At 30.0% G+C, this 19,958-nt stretch overlaps 1 protein-coding gene across 4 annotated transcripts in view; it reads right to left on the bottom strand.

Annotated features, from left to right (window-relative positions):
* The window catches only part of LOC119687991 (GTPase-activating protein CdGAPr), a 196,211-nt gene that overhangs the window by 6,606 nt on the left and 169,647 nt on the right, over positions 1 to 19,958 (bottom strand). For 3 of the 4 annotated variants that reach the window (XM_038102575.1, XM_038102577.1, XM_038102576.1), the window contains 2 exons: positions 684 to 1,990; positions 1 to 623 (listed from right to left, as the gene is read on the bottom strand). The exon at positions 1 to 623 is cut by the window's left edge and continues 367 nt beyond it. In XM_038102575.1, the coding sequence (XP_037958503.1) occupies positions 1 to 623; positions 684 to 1,990 (1,930 nt within the window). Of the gene's footprint in view, positions 624 to 683; positions 1,991 to 6,072; positions 6,343 to 19,958 lie in introns of those variants that run through there. The other variant, XM_038102578.1, reaches the window with a different exon arrangement.

Below are 19,958 nucleotides of genomic sequence, written 5' to 3'. Positions count from 1 at the left end.
TGCGCGTAAAAAGTGATTTCCACGAGTGAGTCTTTCTTTTTTGCCAGCTGCGTGGCACAGACAAAACTGTGTGATATTTATCTGGTAGACTTGACGGTCCACCACCAACTTCTATGTATGATCCAATGTTTGCAGCATTACTTGACACCATATTAATGGGCATTGATTGTTTCATGTCAAAACCATCCAATCTGGAATGTCTTTCTTGTGCTTCTTCCAAACTTATTAATTTTGGTCCACTTGCGCTAAGACTTTTTGGCCTTTCAACAGCAAATGTAAGTGACTGATCATGTTCACGTTGTTCTACTAATAAACTTTCGCAGTCTGTCAGCGAATCCAAACGCACCTCGTTTGATGCCATAGCGCCTGCTGTGGCTATGTAACTTAATCTAGCATTGGTGTCTTCTAATGCGTCGAAAATGTGATGACAATTGCGTATCAGGTACTCAGTTACAACAGCTTGAACGCCTACACCACGTAAAGCAGCGACACCACCAGATTCTAATGCTGGAGAACGAAGTAAGTTTGGCGCCCATACGATTGCCAAGTTTTTATCAGTCATGCCTGTACGCGCTGCGTGTTGTGAGATTTTATTTAAATGTTCTGATAAATACTTTAAGGTCCTAGGAAAAATATAGAAATTAGAAACAAATAATTGCAGAAATTTTTTTAAAATAATTTACCGATAGTGTGGTGGTGGTAATTTTAGTACAGTCTCTTTCATTAATCTTAAACGCTCATTTGATTCACTTTTCGCCTGTATTGCTTCAACAAAATTATCGTAAAGCTGATACGTACATAGTGGATTTGGCAATTCACGAAAGTACATTTTTAATAGCGAACTGACAGCATGAATATCTTGCTTCATTTCTGGATTACCTAAATCTGGTATGCGTTCTTCATCAAAGGCACGTCGAAGTCTCTGTATATTAGACGTGATACCAGACAATCGATATATGCCATCAACAATGCCATAGTCTTCTATAAACTCTGAACAACATTTTAAAACCATTGGTATTTCTTGGCCACTGTTCAGAAGATGTTCTGATAAATCACAAGAAAATACACGCTCTCGATAAATGCCGCTTTGCTTCAAACGGCGTCTTGACGGGCGTGAAAGTATAAATGAACGAAAGAATGCAATTAATTTACCATGTTTACGTAGTACAGGTTTAGTTGGTGAGACATCAAGTTGACCAACTAAAGGTGCAGGCATTGGAAAGTGTCGTGGAACCTTATCACCAATTGTTGCAACACATGCTTGCGGAAAGAAACCAACTTCATAGTGTGATTTTTGGAGATGCGATTTTTTGCCACGCCACCAAATAGATTCCGCAGGGCTGGGCATATCAATAACTGAAATCATATCACCAACTTCAATTGAGATTTCATCGGATGCTTGCGCTTGATAACGACGAACACCATATGCGGCGCCAACTGCAGGAGTATTAATGCTTCGCATTGTGTCTCCATCTGCCAAGGGCAACCGACGTCCTTTATTGTCCAATTGCAACCAAGTTAGTATGGTACCACAAGTCAAGGAATCTGATGCTATTTTTGAAAATCTTTCTAAATATTTTGCTACAGCGTATTCAACATCTTCCTCGCTTTTAAAATCCAATTCTTTTAAATTCTTCAAGCCACTAATTTTGCGATCATAAACACAGCGATGCAACATTTCGTCCAACATCTGCATATTATCAAATGATCGCTTCACTAAAAATGGATCACAGCGTTGTGGTATAACTTTTATAATAAACCAACAACTAGAAGCTGAAAACGATCGAAAATATATTTGTCCTGTAGCATTATTGGTGCCAGTACTTAGCATTTGGTTATTACCAGCTATATCACCACCAATCGATTGGGATGCAATACTGCTAAGTAGCTCGGATTTATCGTCCACTAGTCGGACAGATAATGGTCCCAGTTGTACACGCTCGTAGTGAAAGTGTGCACATTCTTCGAGTTTTGGAAAACGACAAGATTTCTGTAAATATAAAGAAACAAAAATATTCAAGTTAATTAAATGTTTTTAATGTAAAATGGTATATATTTTATGCAGAATTTTACACCATGTTTTTTTCAAATGCATAAAAAATTTTAATTAAGAATATTAATGCGTATTCTGCTCGAACACGGTAACTCGAAATACGGTACGCTTTTTTATAAAATTATGCAGAAAAGTTTACCGAAATACCAAGTTACCGAAATTGGTTTAAATACATTTATTATAAATAAATAAGTAGAGGTAAGGTTGTGTAAATGCAAATGATTTCTTTGTTTATTATGTTAAGACGAAGAAGGGAAAAAAACAATGGTTCCTTCATAAAACCATAAATAAAATTATATTATCTTTTTAATGAAAGCTTTATTAAACGGACGCTGTCAGGAACGGGCATTTCTCTTAACTTAATTTTTCTTGAATGTGCATTCTAGTCCAATTGATGGCCGTTTACCAGACTTGTTTTGTATTATTATTTAATTAGATACTTATATTTGAAGATAGAAGTTGAATAAATCATTGAATAGCCTTTAGTTTAAGAAATAAAATACGTTAATACAATTGCCGAACGATAATTAAAAATTATTTTCCTTTTGCATACAAATGATTTGAATTTTTTTAGATGTCGGAATGATAAAAAAAGAAAAAGACACTGAATGGAGATCAGATCTATTAACGAAAGTGTCTAGAAATAAATGTATTTTTGCACGACTTTTACTGAAAGCTGGTATATCTTAAAACAATGTGAGTACTTTATTGTTCTGACATTACTCTGAATCTGGTAAACTGGCTCATTCGACTTAGTAATTGCACTCTATCTTTCCATTGATTCTTTCATAATCTACGTCTTAATTCAAAATTTTTCGAGTTTACCTTAAATGTTACATGGAAAACGTTCAAGATGTTAAGAAATAAATAATTAAACTGTTTCTATAGGACTAAACATGTACATTTTAGATTTAAAAATCGATCTTATTATTAATTGTCTTTTAAAAGATATTCGATATATTATTTTTATATTTTTATTTTTTATATAAAAGGATCCCCTAGCTTCAAAAAGAGTCTTTAGAGGTAGGTAGAGGTATAGAACATAAAAATTTTTTCACTTTTATAAATAATTGTAACTTTGAAGGTTGATGCAAAACCAAAGCACTATATATAGAATATATAGTATTAAAACGTATTGAAACAAAATTAACATTTTTTAAAGAATTTTTTTTATTTTATTTTCCAAATATTAAACTTCATTTTTATTCCAGAAATGTTAATGCAAATAATGAAAATCGAAGAGTTTACAGTAGAGTTAAGATTTCCATAAATTTCCAGAAAAATATATATGTAGATGTTATCTATTAGTAATCCTTTATTTTTCCGTTTTAAATAAAACCTTTATAAATACAACCATTATATGAGTAAATCGTTTATGAGGACTTGAGTAAATATTGTTTGTAGAGAGTTGCCATATGTTTTGAAATCACTTTCTAAGCTGAGCAAGTAAGTTATGGGAGCAATATAAGTACATTCAATGACAGATAGGAAAAGTTTTTGCAAAAAATATTGCATAATACCAAGTCTATAATCAAACTGTAAAAAAATTAAAATTAATTAATATCTACCAAAACACAATTTTTTTTTTTACCTTAAAAAATTTCTCACATTAATTAGTGTTGCCAATTGCTACAGAACAACATTTTCTGAGCTTTAAAGTAAGTTTTGTTGGATTTGGTGGTATGTTTGGTTTTCAAATTATGCTAAAGATATAAAACGATAAAAACGAGGCAATTACTAAATATAAGCCAAACTTTCTATTCTGGATCTTGCAAACCCGAATTCAATAATTGGTAGAATAGTTGAGTACCTCATTGGTTTTTGGCAGATTTTAAGTGTTCAACTTTTCGCAATGGGCGCTGTTCACGCTTACAATCATTGGTATCAGCGTTAAAATATCTTCTACCTCTCTGATTCATATCTTTCGTATTATGTTTGTCTTCTTGAATAATCTGTTTATTAAGTACTTCCATTTGCTTATGTTTATCACTTTTTCCATCACACAATTTTTTTTTTGGATCTTTTGAATCACATTCAAAATGTTTTTTGTTTTCTATGTATTTTTTACTTTTAAGTCCATTTTTAGTAACTTTATTGGCTAACAAATCCTCTCGCTGCTCTACTTTAGGCTGTTTAACTTGCAATTTATGTGTATTAGTATCTAAAATTTTATAGTTTTCATGCACAGATTTATTTAAATCCATAGTAAATGTTACTCTTTTTTCCATTTTCTGTTCCAGGTTTGTTTTTGGTTCTTCTTTAATTTTATCTCTTCTTCCATCTTGAATCCTTTCATCTACTTTTTGTTGGTACATTGCTTCCTCTTTTTGTTGAGCTTTGTTGTTTAAGTCGGACTTAGCTATTTGTTCCGGTGTTTGTTTTACTTGTTTGCAGTTCTCATGGTTCAATACTGGAAATACGTCTGCTTTTTTATTTTGCTTTGACATCAAATTATTATTCTGTTCTTTATTTTTTTCAACATTTTCTTTGGTGTTCTCTTGAAGTTTTATTTCAACTAATCGCATTCTTCTTGCATTTTCTTCTTGCCTTTGCCGTAGTTTTTTCAGTAGTTTTTTATGGATTCGTCTCAGTTTCTCATTATCCTTTTCCACTTCCTCTTTCACTCTTAAATATTGTTGAATCCTTTCTTCCTCTACTAGCTGCTTTTCTTTTTCGTCATCAGTGTCTTCTATCTTTTGCAGCACTATATTTGGAATTTGTACCTGTTTTTCTCCCGTAATATCCACTTTGTCTTTTGCTTTGTGTTCTGGTTCACCTATATCTGGTGTTAAAATTTCTAGAGAATTGTTTTGAACTATTTCTTTTGGTTTATGTTCGAATTTTTGCACGTTAGACAATAACTTTGCTTCATTTTTTGATATAGCTGTTGGTTTCATCTTCAGGTTCTTTTCTGTTTCTTTTTTTGATAGTACCTTTGGTCCTATATTTAGCTGCATTATAGGAGCCACCTTTGTTTCCATTTTATGTTTTAAACTTTTCTCGTTTTTTCGGTGAAGTTGTGGTTCCATTTCTGATTCCAATCTGATATTCCGAATGTGTTTTGTTTTATCCACAATTTTTTCTTTTTCTTCATATTTAGGCTCAGATTTTAGTTTTGATCTATCTTGAGTACCGTGTTTCACTTTCTGTTCAGTTTTATATCCTACATTTCGTTTTTCTCGCTTTTCCACAGTTTCTTTCTTCTCTTTTTGGCGAACATGTTTATTTTTTGAAGTAAAAGAATAACTTTTCACTAACGTTATGTCGTGTCTTTTCTATAATTTTAGTTATTATATTTTAATATTAAAAAAGAAGAGATTGTTTATGAGAGCCATGTTATTCAGACAGTCATAATAACATCAGATGTTGAAACGATGTTGTTTGTAATGAAAACTAAAGATTTAAGAATAAGAGTAAGACCGAATTTTCGAACAAACTTTCGTCACTGTCAACAAAGTCATGCCTCGTCACGTGTGTCGAAATAGTGTTACTCAATAATAAATGGCACAAATTCTGTGTGCTTTTTACGAGGTTATGTGCTTATTTTCCTGTGGGTTTACTCACATATCCATACAAAAATAATAATAATTTTAAATTGAGGCACTTATGACAATTGTTATAAAGCACTCAATGATATGTCATGCCTCCGGGTGATGATCGAAATGAACGCGAAACTGGCGGACTATTTGTCATATCACTGTCTGTATAATATAGCCCCAGCAAGGGTGATTACGCTAACCTTGTTTTCCATACAATGTAAACTTTGGGACGTAGGTGAATCTAGCTCTAATCTCTTGTATAATTTCAATTCACTTAAAGAAAGAAGTTCACCGTTTATTTCTTTCTCATCTAACACTGGTTTATAGTTATTTTGCACATGAAAAATATCCAACACAGTAAGATCCTTTAGGGAATTTTTAATTTGAAACAAATATAAGAAGGGAGAAAAGCGAAACAAAAATATAAAACAGATAGACAGTAAATATATAGGCAGGAGGAGTTCTAAAATTAATACTCACATCTGTTTGAACACCTCGAGCAACATGTTTTTTTAGTTTGTTCACTTTTCGGTGTATGTCTGGCTCGGAACGAGGACGCAAATAAGGTTTATGAGGTGGAATTGCATCAACCGAAAACGGAATTACCATGGAAGTTGACCAAGAACTAGACTTTTTAATAAATTTATCTGACGATGAATCCATATTTGTATGACACCCTTAATTTTAAATTTCGTAAAAATTTCCTTTCGAAATTTTTGAAATTTAAAGAAGTTTAATTTTGGTTTTTTTTTTTTTTATTTCAAATTAAACGCAACTAAAATATATTTTGATACACAACTTTATTTTGAAAAATATATACTTTTTAAAAATATTCAATGATATCTTGATTTAATATGATGTAGAAATCGATCAAAAATATTTTTACTTTTTATATAGGAATTGTTTTTGTATATATTGTAGACGTAAGATCGCAATTACGATATCTGGGACCTACCAGTTTAACAACGGACCGAATGTAGAAATTGTATTAACTATTTGTTATTATTCTATATCACATTATTATAAAATGTGAGTCTTAAGAAAATGTATATTTAGATATTAATAATTAGATAATGACAAAAACGATATAGCAGTTATTGAAATCATCAAGCAGTTATTGGAATCATATAACAGAAGAGAAATTGGGACAAGTAATGTTTAAAATATAATAGAGAGGTTAAACAGAGATGTGTTTTATTACCACTTCTTCTTTATTAACAGTCTTAAAGGATTGCATTTTTAACACAATCCTCCTTTTTTATAATCCCCCTGATTTACATTTTGTTGTAAAATAGCGCCTAACACAATAATATACGTCTTGCTAATTCGCTCAGAAAAAGCAAACGTAACATTGCAGCTGACAGCAGTGCAACCAATATATAAAACAACATACATGGCCAAAATTTGAAAGTTCTTTTCACATTCTAATCAAATTCCATAAACGTCTTATGAGAAAACCAAGTATTTATGTACTTCAATTGATTTGGTGCGGATTATAATACCAATAGCTAAACAACCTGGTAGATTTTGTATAGTTTTGAAGCGGCCACTTGGAAAAGCATAATTTACTTGAATTTACAATTAACTAACGAGCTTTTTACTATTAATCAGTTCAACAAACCAACGAATAAATTTTTATAATAAATATTAAGCTTAATTATAAGTATATAACTAACAATATTACACGCCCTAAAAGATTAAGTGTGTTTTTTTAATGTCCTTAAACATTTGTTTTGAAACTTAATAGACACAACATTTTTTACTTTAACCTAAAAACATGCGAGGAAAATGACAACGCCCAAAATTCCAGCCATATTTTTAACAAGTCAAAAGACCTTAAACAAAGTCAACTCATCATTTTAGCACACATTTTTGAAATGTTGCTGTTGGAGAAAGGCAAATTGTTGCTCCTTTTAGCTGCAACGACGGTATGCCATGCATTTTCTACTAATTTTTGGGAGCAACGCCAAACTTGCGGAATCGGCACATTTCCAGTGTTTGTCGTCCATTGTGTTTCATTTTATTGGTTCCAAAGGATGTAACGCCACTCACCCAGCTATCATCCACATTGCCGCCCAATTGTGCCAACAACATTGCATAAACACATAAGCAGACGCGTCTTATAATCCGAACTGACATAAAAACGTTCGTATAAAAAGTGGGTCAGTTGAGACCCTAAGGCAAGTTGTGTTGTTCTGAATCATTGCATGCATATCTAGTGCTTTTGATGGTCTTTCTGACGTGCATGCCAAGTCGCTAGACTTGCTGTACGAACTGCAAGTTTCATTTCTTTGGCGTTGGCATTATTGTTCGTCCTTAATGCTTTGTTTAATATTTTTTATTTAAAAAAAAAAAAAAACTCCACAACAATTAGTGCATTTTTGGGATTTTAGTTCAAATATGTATGTTGAGGAACCAACATATTCTCATTTCTTTTTTGTATAAAAATCGCTCTGAAGAATCTTTTCAAAATTTTTGTGGAATAATAATACTTATAGATTAATTTAAATTATTGCAATGCCAGTTATGGTTAGGGTACATTTTTATTCAGTTTGAGACCATTCTTTTTTTTTTTTTTATGTGGTCAGTATTTTGAAGTATAATACTTAAAAAACATTAATAAAAATTCATATAATTAATTATAAATATTGCGAAAAATGTTTATTCATTATGTATTGTGCTAAAACAAACACCAAAGACCCAATAAGTTTTATGTAGTAAGAACTAGTCCGAAAGTAGTCCGTTGTATACATAAGTCAATGGTTAGTTTTATATAAACATTGCAGAAAAACGATTCGATTAAAATTTCAGGCTAATCCCACTTCTGTAACGATCGATCTTATTTTTGTCATATTTATTACACAGCGTCTTCCAGTTTTAAAGATAATGAAATGAAATTTTTCATATATGTTAGTATGGGAAATGGACTTCAATATTTATTTTTATGAGCAAAATAGAGTGACTATATCTCACAGGTAAAATACAAGTTAAATCAAAATTATTAATTTATTAAAATATTTATAAAAAATAGAGATCAATATTTATTCACAATAATAATAATATAATATATAATAACAAATATATTATATACATAATATGATCTATTATATTTATCAATAAAATAATTTATGTGATATATAACATAATCAGGCCTATTCTGAATACTCCCAGCGAAAAAACTCCCTATTCGCACGCTGTTCCCGAACACACAGCTCCCTTATTCTGAATAGCTAGGGAGACAGCAGTTTCGTGAACAACAACAATTTCAAATTTGTTTTGTTAAATTTTGGCAACCATGCCACTTTTTAATGACGAAAAGTGAGAAAATGAGCAAAACAAAGAAAAGAATTGCGTATCATATGTTGATTTAAATGTAAAAATCGCATTATTTGTTTGCTGCACAAATTATCGGAAATAAATATAAGTTATTTTATGAGTAAATAATAAACAATTAGAAACTTTTATTTTAATGAGTAAAATAAATATATAAAAAGAATTGTGCATGAGCAAAATAAACCAAATGCTAAATTCTAAATTTTTAACTCTTTTTTAAACTAATTAAAAAACAACCTTACGTTGTGATATCAATTCTTCAATGTCTTTATTTTCAAACATTCACTGCTTTTATACAAAATTGGCGTAAATTATAATTTAATTTTTTTATATAGTTAGGATAGAAATGTCCTTCATGCTTCAATTAATGAACTAATAATAGTTTATAATTGTGCAGATGTTACAATAAAAAAGAAGCAATGTTTTACCTGCACATAATTGCAAAAGTTTATTTTAACTTATTCTAGGAATCTCATTCATTTCAGAATTTGGTCTCCTTTCATTTTTCTATTGTTTTAAAAACAATAGTTAACACTTTAATTAGTGAAAAAAACCCGTGTTAATAAAATAAATAAATAAAAATTTAAATATTTCAAATTTGTTATAATATTATTAAAATAATAATTTTAATAAAATATATTAAATGAAAATTTTGTTATATTAAATTTATTAAAATAATTTTATTAATATATATGCGGAAAACTAATCAACTCTTGTGGATAAAATATAAAAATAAAACTTTGAAAATATTAAATTTATTGTAATAATTTTATTAAAATAATAATTTTATTAAAATATATTCAAAAATCTGATCATTTTCAGTTACTTTTATATTAAATTAAACTATTTTTAATACTTTTTTAACTTGTCTCCCCAACAATTTGGTAGCGAGAGAATTTGTGCAAAATTAGGAAAAAACTCACATTCGCATGCGATTCAGAATAGGGGAATTGGGAACAGGGAACATACCAAATTTATTCAGAATAGGGGAATTGGGAACAGCGAACAAACTCGCATTCCCTTGCGATTCAGAATAGGCCTGAATACATATTACATATATGTATATAGTATAGTATATATGACATATATTCTAATATATATAAAATATATATAATATAATGTATATATAATATTTATAATGCAATATGTAATATACGTTAATATATATAATATTATACATACAGTTGCGATCAAAATATTAGCACCAAAGCAGATTTGTTCATTACGACCGACGAATTGACAAAATTAAAAAAAAATTGTGATGTTTTATATGTAATTTTAGCAAATCATATGTCTTTTTTATTATATTTTTTGTTCACTAATGAGTCTTAATATCAGCGAAGAAAAATTTTGGCACACATATTGTCATGGAAAGCAATTTTTCACTCGGTCAAAATAATAGCACCACCTACGGGTAACTAATATCAGATAATTAAAAAAAAAAATTTTAACTCAAAAATTTTGTTTAATTTACTATAAAAACAACAAAAAAAAACAATATTTATTTAATTAAATATTTTGTGGCATAACTATAGAATCAATGAGATTTTGGCACTTTTCTATGCTAATTTGGTTTGGTGGCCACTTTATTACTTTAATTAAATTACTTTCGACCCATTCTTCCTCTTACGACTAGTGTGCTTTGGGTTATTGTCTCGCTGGACGATCCACTTCAGCTGCATTTTCTCTGATGCATATGGTAGCATAATTTTCTCTATTATTTTCATGGAAATATGATGAAACATAATAGTTTTGATCCAGTATAGGGGGGGCCCTACTTTGTAATAGGAAAAACAAGCAGAAGTCATAATGAGCCACCATGTTTCATGGTTTTTTTGGTGGATCTTAGCTTGTATCACAATTCCACACTTTCAATAATTTTTAGGTTTTTTATCAGCTCTGTGGCGGGAGTAAATGAGTTCTTCTTGCTAGCCCGTATCAGTTTCCGAATCTTTCTACCAGTCATAATTCGTTTCCGCCCATGTGTTTCGATTTTCGAACTATAGATTTCTGCGTTTCTGATTATTTTATTCGTACATCCAACCATTTTTTTATTTTGGCGTAGGTTTTACTGTTAAGAATCAGCTTCTGAATAATTTTACGTGTTTCAGGTGTACAATGTGCGCCTTTATCCATTCATCCATAATTTAATTCAACTAAAAAAATTTAAATTTGTTATATGTTATTTAAACTATTCACTATTGCTTGCACTTTATTTGTAACCAAAATTTTATTTATCTGTAGATCGAAAACTTAATATTCAGAACACTTCTCTTTTTGGTACTATTATTTTGTACTTCCTTTTTCATTTTTAAACGACCTAAGCAGCTAATTGCTTTAAAATACTTCAGTTCTCAAGGTGCAATATGTTATATAGGTGTAAGAAAAAAAGCAATACTCGTATAAGATAATAATCGGCATTATATGGTGCTATTATTTTATATATAGAATATATATTATTCTGTATATAGTTGTATATAGAATAGAATATATATAGAATATATATTATATACAGGTTTCAGTAAAAAATTAACCAAGTTAACTGATCAATGAAGATCAGAAATTATAATATACTGTGACTTTATATAACTGAAATCAACTTGAAATAGCTGTAGGTTTTGAATTGGTTGCGACACTCTGTTTATATTTCGTTTCCAACTGATTTGAATACAAACAAACTACATCTGTTATTTTGAAAGAATTATGCTCGTGATGGAATTGAAAACCCTTCATGATTTATCGATATATTTGAACAAAAAATCACAGCTCGTTATTATTAGAGTCCTCGTAATTCTATATATGAATTTCAATAAAGTTTTTTGTCTCACAAACCATTAGTCAACTTGGCCGAGCTGCTAAAAGTAATAAAGTGGCTCGAGGTTCGGAAACTTAAGGTTTAAATTTCTGGTTCCTATGATCTATATAGCGTATTATTTATAACGAGTTTAAAGTATTAAAAAGTAATTTTGATGATGATTAAAAAAAAGCTAAGTAGAAATGTGGTTAATTGTAGAATATAAGAAAAAATTTCTTGTTTCCGCAATTGATAAATAAAAAAAATGTTTAACTTTACTTAGCAACAAAGGGCATACAAAATTTTAAACATTTGAGTGATCATAAGTTATTAGGCATTACAATTTATAATAGCTTCAGGCGGACGTGATGATCGATATTTGGCTTCTATTGGTGCATCAGGACCATATGATGATCGATAGATTGTCTGTGTTGGGATTTATGGACCACAGTATTAATATTAATGCAAATATTTACCGAAAAAAAGTTCCAATAGATGCTCTGAAGCCATAGGCAATCAAACACTTTCATAAAAAGTATTAATATTTTAACTGATAGTATGTTAGCAACGTCAATCAACAATAGATGCAAAAGATTGCAAACTCGCTTGAATTCTCTGTATAGTACACATTATTTTCTAGACCAAAGTCAGCGTTAAAAAATATCACACTATTGATGTGTCCAAGAAAACAAGAAAATAATGACTGAGAAATTGTAACTGTTTATAAATATGCAATAAATTTTAATTAAAAATATACAGTTTTTTAAAAAACTGACTTTGTCCACCCTATAAAGATTTTTGTCGCGGTTGTTACTCTGACGTTAAGGAGGAGACCGTGCTCCATATCATATGTCAGTGATCTTCTTTAGCTAAAAGAACATCAAAAATGCTAGGGGCCCCTTTACTTACCGACCTAACCGAACTGTCATCCTGATATATTAGGGACTTAGCCAAATCAATAAAATTGTTAGGTGGGTTTTTCTTCACCTAATGGGAGAGTCGTTATCCTTTTCGGCATTGATCGTACACTGACATTTTAGTATTAACATACTAACGATTTTCCAGTGGTACCACAATGGGCTGTTATTTGAGCACAAGTGGGCTTCATTGGATACAGAGTCGTCACTTCAACTTACCTATCTATCTAGGTATATAGGTTTTAAAAAAAATTGCAGTTCAATTGGGCCACACTGTAGTTAATTAAGCATTTATTTTAAAATATTTTTTGAAATTATTTTAACATTTTATATCAAAGTTAGATTACATGTAAAAAATTAGAGAAATTAAACAAAGAAAAAACAAAAGAATTGTGTTATGTTATCTTGAGTGAAAAAATACGCAAAGTAAAGGTGGCTGCCTCATTTTAATTCTACATTAGCTGATTGTGAACATTGAAAGCTCAGTCAACAACTTTTCCCCATTGCTGGTGTTGCAGTTGTTGGCAGTGAAATAGACTGGCAAAGGCATTAAAATTTAAAATACGCGCTGGCGAGTGAACCGCATAAATTTAATTTTAATTATAAAAATTTACATGTAAAGCGCTATATATAGACACACTTCTAAGGTGTTTAAATTTGTATATATGTATGTATAAAAAGCGATGTTTACATAAGTTAACTTCTTAAATTGGGTTTTCTATTGCTCGTTTCTCGAGAATTTGCGTACGAACTTAGGAATACGTAATGCAACACTTCGCAAAACCGTAAACGGAAAAGTACTGAACCTATTGGAAATGAATACATCACAGCCGCTAAAGAAACACGTACCACTACGTAAATGTGAAATGGTGGTGTGCAGAATGTTATCGGATGGAACATAATTAGAATAAATGAAAAACATTGCATGTTGAACGAAACATTCTCTGCACTGCAGATTATTACGGCAAAAATATGGGAAGATCTCAATTGTGGACAGGAAAGATTATAGTACGAAATTATATAAACTATTTTTACCACAAATTACTAGTCTGAAATCAGTGAGTCATACAAGTGTAAAAAGTACATAATTGCATAGAAACGTAATGAAATTGGAACGCAACATGTTGATCTCTAATTAATCAAAGCATGTTATTTCATGCTTCAGATACTCTATAGTTAGTAAGTTTCTTTTATAATCTTGGTTCGGTAGCAGTGCTGTTTTATACAATATATGAAATAAAAGCTTTTAATTGATAATAGTCTTGAATTATGAGTAATAGATACTTTTATATTAGAAGATGTAAAAAGGTATACATAACCAATATTATGAATATACCTAGGTCCGTTTTTTTGGCTTGTCTTTTGCGACAAACCATCATTTGTCGAGCCATTTTCCAACTTTCTCCAAATTGCTGAAGTGCTGCTCTGCGAGCACATGCTCTATTTACACGAAGAGTTCGTAGCCAAATGGTGCCAGGTCTGGCACGTATATAGAAAAATAAATCTGATCAAGTATAGTAGAAGCAGAAAAACAATAGAATTGAATGTTCATAAACTAAATGCTATCATTTTATTTTAGTTGAATCGAGTTGCTTTTAAAATGCTAGTTTTATAGTTACGGAAGTAGTATGTACTAGGTATATTGATAAATACAAAAAAGTTATATATTTATGTCTTTGCACCAAACTGCAAGTGGTTCTTTCGACTTTCAATCTATGAGAGTCTAATATATTCGTAAAAATTTATAAAACACCCTATGTTTTAGTGTAATTACATTATTAATGAATACTCATAAATGAAAGAAGAAAAAATTTGCATTCACTTATAAGGCTTTCCAGTATGCAAATGAAATTTTAAGTACTTGAAACATCAACAATGTTTGTATTTTCAGTTAGTTACTTTAGTAATTTGTTCCAAAATTATCTTTAAAGTTACGCAATCTATTTTCTAATTTCGCTAAAAGAAAATTGCATTTTCTTGTAAAATTTAGCGAACATGAAGAACCGAAAATCAAAATTATGAAAGATTCGAAAGAAAGATTCGATTCTTTCGAAATTTTTACTAACTACCAGGGTTCGTATTTGCTCACTCATGAGCAGCTCAGGCTCATGAGCAAGAGCCAATTCTTATGTGAGCCCAAAATTGGCTCATGAGCGTGAGCCCAAAATTGTCTCATATTGAAGAGCTGCTCACCAGCGTGAGCCTTCAAGTTGCTCATATTGAAGAGCTGCTCATGAGGTCTCACGAGCCGAGAGCTCACGAGCTCAACTGTTTAATAAAAAGTGATTTATTAGTTTACTTGCTCTATGTATTTTTATAAACGATATATGTGAAAATATATAATTTGAAATTAACTTAGCTTATTATTATTTATATTAAAATAATATAATGAAACAATAATTTGAATTTAAAAAACAAATTTATAAAATATTATTATTTTCCACAAATAAACAATACTAATATATTTATTGGTTCTTTTAAGAACTTTGATTATTTCCATATTATAGTTAGTTCAAGGTTATTAATATTTTAAATCTTTTTTAATGACATGTTTTCACAAAAAAAAAATAATAAAATTTTAAATTTTAGCTCATACTCTTGTTCACGAGCGTGAGCCCATTAATAACTTAATGGCGGCTCTTGCTCGTGAGCGTGAGCTCTGTAGTTGAGCTCGCTCGTGAGCGTGAGCCATTATATGAAAAGAGTTTTTTGCCGGCTCATGAGCCGTGAGCAGAATGAGCCAAAATGAGCCGCTCATGGGTACGCAAATACGAACTCTGCTAACTACAAGTAATTTTTGGTACAACAATGTAAAGTTTCCACTAAGATAAACAATTGTTAACAATTACTTTGCGAACAGTTAGAAAAGAGCGGCAAAAATGCTTGAAAAGTAATCTTCATACAAATTTGCACTACATTACAATAAACATTAACATACAAGCAGATAGGAAAGGTAGGGAACAGTTATTATAAAAAAAATAAAAATCACCTTTTAACTATTATCATTCGTATTTTAAAATAAAACTCAAAAAATATTAATTAAAATTGCTTTGTATTATATTCCTCAAAAACAATTACTTTATGTGCGTTTTATTTTTTCGCGTAGAAGTAACTCTTAAAATTCTGCTTTTTATTTTAAAACGCACAAATAACTTACTTTTGCGTTATAAATATAAAAATCATAAATAACTGGCACTGGGCTGCCGAATATTTATGATATGAAAATATAAAATTCATTTTTCATACAAGGTAATTGTTTTTGTAATTCCATACAAAATGTATTAAAGAGTTGGCGCCGGTAAATATTTAGTTTAGTTTTTTGTTTTTGTACAAATTAATTTAAAATTTTATAATGATCATTAAAATAAATGTTCATTAACTTAAACAAAACAATACAAAAACTAAAACCAAGAGTAACTCCATACGTGCACCAATCCTTATATAAATTTTGTATGGAATTACAAAAACAACTACCTTGTATGAAAAATGCATTTCATATTTTTATTTTAAATATATTCGGCAGCCAGTGTCAGTTATTTATGATTTTTATATTTATAACGCAAAAGTAACAGCTATTTGAGCTTTTTAAAATAAAAAGCAGAGTGTAACAGTTATATCTTCCCCAAAAAATTTAATGCGGCACATGAAATAATTATTTTTGAGGAATATAATATAAAGCAAATTTAATTATTATTTTTTAAGTTTTATTTTAAAATGTTCATATATAAAAAGTACGCATAATATTAAGGATTAAAGTTGTTAAAATGATAACTATATACTTAAATATGAGTTTAAACAACTTTTTGTTGTTGTGTTTTTTTAAAAAATTATTATTTTATTTATTTGTAATTAAAAAATTATAAATAAATAAAAATGTTTTTTAAAAATTATTTTCAAATCAAAGGAAAAATTCAAAAGAGTTTTGAAATGAAATTTCAAAATTATTATTGCTTTCAATAGAAGTTTTAATTATATTGTGATAGTCAGCATCGCAAAAACAATATCGATTTTATAGTAAATACTATTCTGATCAAACATAATACCAAACACCGAGTTATAGTTGAGAACCATGCAATATATGATTGCCGAGGATATAATGACTCGAAAATAGAGACCATTTAGTCACATTATGCATAGGTTTGCAGAAAACATCACTAAAAAAGATTTTAGCTTATAGTACTTATAGTCCATCCACATAACATAAGAAAGAATTCAATGAAAATTATTTGTTAAGGGCTTATATTTCGTGTAGGAACTTAATGGATTATATACACAATAAATATTAAGTACGCAACAAACACAAGAGATGTAAGTAATAACGTATTGTAAAAGATGTATATGATTACTTCAATAGGTTGTTATTTCGTCCCTTGACCAGAGTCTATAAGTTTACATTTTTAATAAAACGTTTTATTTTGATAAAGAGATTAGTACCGCGTTTACTGAAAGCGAAGTTTCACCGGATATTCAATGAAAATATTGTTTTAAAATTTTTTATGTATAATATCACCAACTTGTGGGTAGCAACATAAAAGTACATAATATAGTTTACATAGTCCAGCATAAGTTCAAACCCTTGCTTTTGCTCGTAATTATAACGTTGTGTTTACAAAATATGCTGCACTTCAGTATTGATTGTAACCCCTAAAGTTTATAACAATCACAATAAAATTCAAGCATACCTGTATTTTATATATTGCCATTTAATGTTGTTGTTATTGTATATTTTTTGTTTTCTTAACAACGAGAAGTTTACCAATTTACATTTTTCACACATAGCGTATAGAGCGTGTACTACCTTTACCAAAGTATCTGCATATATAAAATGCTAGGAAGAAGCTGTCAATATTATGTTTATAAGTAAGACCTGAGAGTACCCACAATTCAACGCCACTCATAAAAAATGCTCACAATTTTTAAAAATTGGTAACATTCAAACGATATATGTCTTAATATTGTTATTATATTATATCCAATAAGCATTGGCAATTGGCAAATAGTTTAGTGACACTACTTTTAGTATTTAAAATATTAAGCGTCAAAGTTAACTTATTCTTTTTTGTGGTTTGATGAGATTAATACTTTTTTCTCTGAATTTTTTGTTCACAGCAAACTCGTAGTACGGAACTGCAAGGAGGACGAGCCAGACGAGGTACCTAAGGTACTCAATTAAAACATCTAAGGAATATCGTTGATATCATGCTAACACTTGTTGAAATCTTAATGTATTAAACAATTGAGTATAAGAAGGAAAGATTTAACGATATGCAGATATCTGTAAGTAAGTTGGCCCTGCTTAGTTAAAAAAAAATTTTGCGATCTCCTTGATATGCCTCATGTTGACATACATCTTATAGTTGGTTTCTTGCCGGCTTTCAGTTGAAAAACTAACCGCGCTATATGAATAAATCTCTCGTTAAATAATTTCTGTCGTAGTTGTGGCGAAAATGAAGGATCTTCTTCGTTTATAGACACTTGCATACAGCTTTTTCATCACTGTACAGTGCATGCGCAATGATTAATTATGCTAAGGACTCATTTTTTGAAAGAACTTAACTAGTTTCAAGACAAAGTTTCAAAGAACATTTAAGACTTTTTAAAGGTGGTCTCTAAACTCTAGAGTTTTATACCTTTGCACAATAGCTAAATGAACTCAAGTCGATTCCTAGGACCACGGGTATAGCCTAACCTTATAATCTGTATAGACTATGATCTTAACTTATTTATCGAGTTGAGCTCTTTTTTTTATTTTGAATTTTCTCAACTGCAAAATATTCGATTAGAGAGTTTATGTAAAATTTGAACGAAATTAAGTATAGCGATACATTAAAAATATTAAAGAAAGTCTTAGTCGACAATATTTTGAAACAACAACAAGTTTTTACAAGGTACAAACGATTTTAGAAAGATGTTAAATTTGACGCGAGATCTTTGCGTCGGTTCTAACATTTTCATCAATATTGAAAACAATGTTTGGAAATGTTTATGCACAATCTAGCGGACTGTAAGTGAGTAGAGTCAGTCGAGTAGTGACAATTGATGAAACATGGATTCATTACTTCACTATTGAGGGAAAAGTAGTAGTGGTCGCTTGATAGTTGTGCTATACGACAACGAACTCAACAATTGACTGGAAAAGTTTTGGCTTCTGTATTTTGGGATTCAAGTCCAATAATTTTTGAATGAGGAAATCAAGAAAACACAATCGCATTTGTCGAAGAAAAAATTTTGTTTTTGTAGGATAATACACTGGAAACACAATGGAAACTATGACAAAATTCAAAGAATTACGGTACAATTTACTTTCTAACCCACCGTATTCTCCAGATTTAGCACGCAGTGACTATTACCTGTTTTCAAACTTTAAAAGATAGCTCAAGGAAAGGAGATTTGCATCAAATGATGAAGTGGAATGGGATACTGAGGTATATTTTGGAGGCCTTGATATATCGTGTTATTTAAAAGGTATCCAAATGTCGAAAGGTCGTCGGATAGCTCATAGGTATTTCGAGCTTAAAAGAAACTATATTGAAGCATAAAATAAAATTCTGAAATAAAATGCGTTTTTATTACTTAGACCGGGTATTTATCTATCCATCTAGTATAGCGAGTGACACTTACTTAATTTGCTCAAAAAATTTGGTGCGTATCGAAAATTAAAAAATTAAAAAAAATTAATGTTATTAACATCTGCTGCAAATGGTTTGTGTCATACTTATTTTATGAAGAATTATCTTCAGATTCAAGATTCATTAAATTTACAGCAGTTATACGTGGTCATATTTGTGAGTCCTTAATTTTGGAAGATATGGCAGCAATATCGATGTTCTAGTTTAACGGTAAAAGGACTAAGAGCTCTTTTTTATTTTACTTTTCACAGTTTGTTATTCAAATTGAATGAAATGACAATTTGCATATCAAGTTTTTGACATTATGTCCTTTAAGAAATATACCTCAATAACATCACTGACAGAAGCAGCTACTCTGCATTGTGACTAAGGATAGCTTCCTATGCATTTACCTCTTTACAATGACAGCAGCTATTTGCAGCAGATTTGCAAAGAAGCTGTCAAGCTCACTGCATTAAATTTATTGCGCTTTCTCCCAGCCAGGATAAGTGACTGCGCCATCCTCGTCAGCAATAGGATTACGCTTACAATGTAGTGAAATGTCACTATAATGCAATATATTTATTATGCATGTTAAAACCAATAGAAATTTTAATATAAATTTGTTATAGCAGACTTCATATTTTTATAAATTAATAAATTTTGTTTTCATTTTATTAATTTATATATTTTTTAATTTATATATTTTTTATA

Source organism: Teleopsis dalmanni, chromosome X (genome assembly GCF_002237135.1).
Source record: "Teleopsis dalmanni isolate 2A chromosome X, ASM223713v2, whole genome shotgun sequence".
In the NCBI taxonomy this organism is placed as follows: Eukaryota; Metazoa; Arthropoda; class Insecta; order Diptera; family Diopsidae; genus Teleopsis; species Teleopsis dalmanni.
Note: the sequence above shows the minus strand (reverse complement) of the source record. Positions and strands in the feature narration are given on the sequence as shown.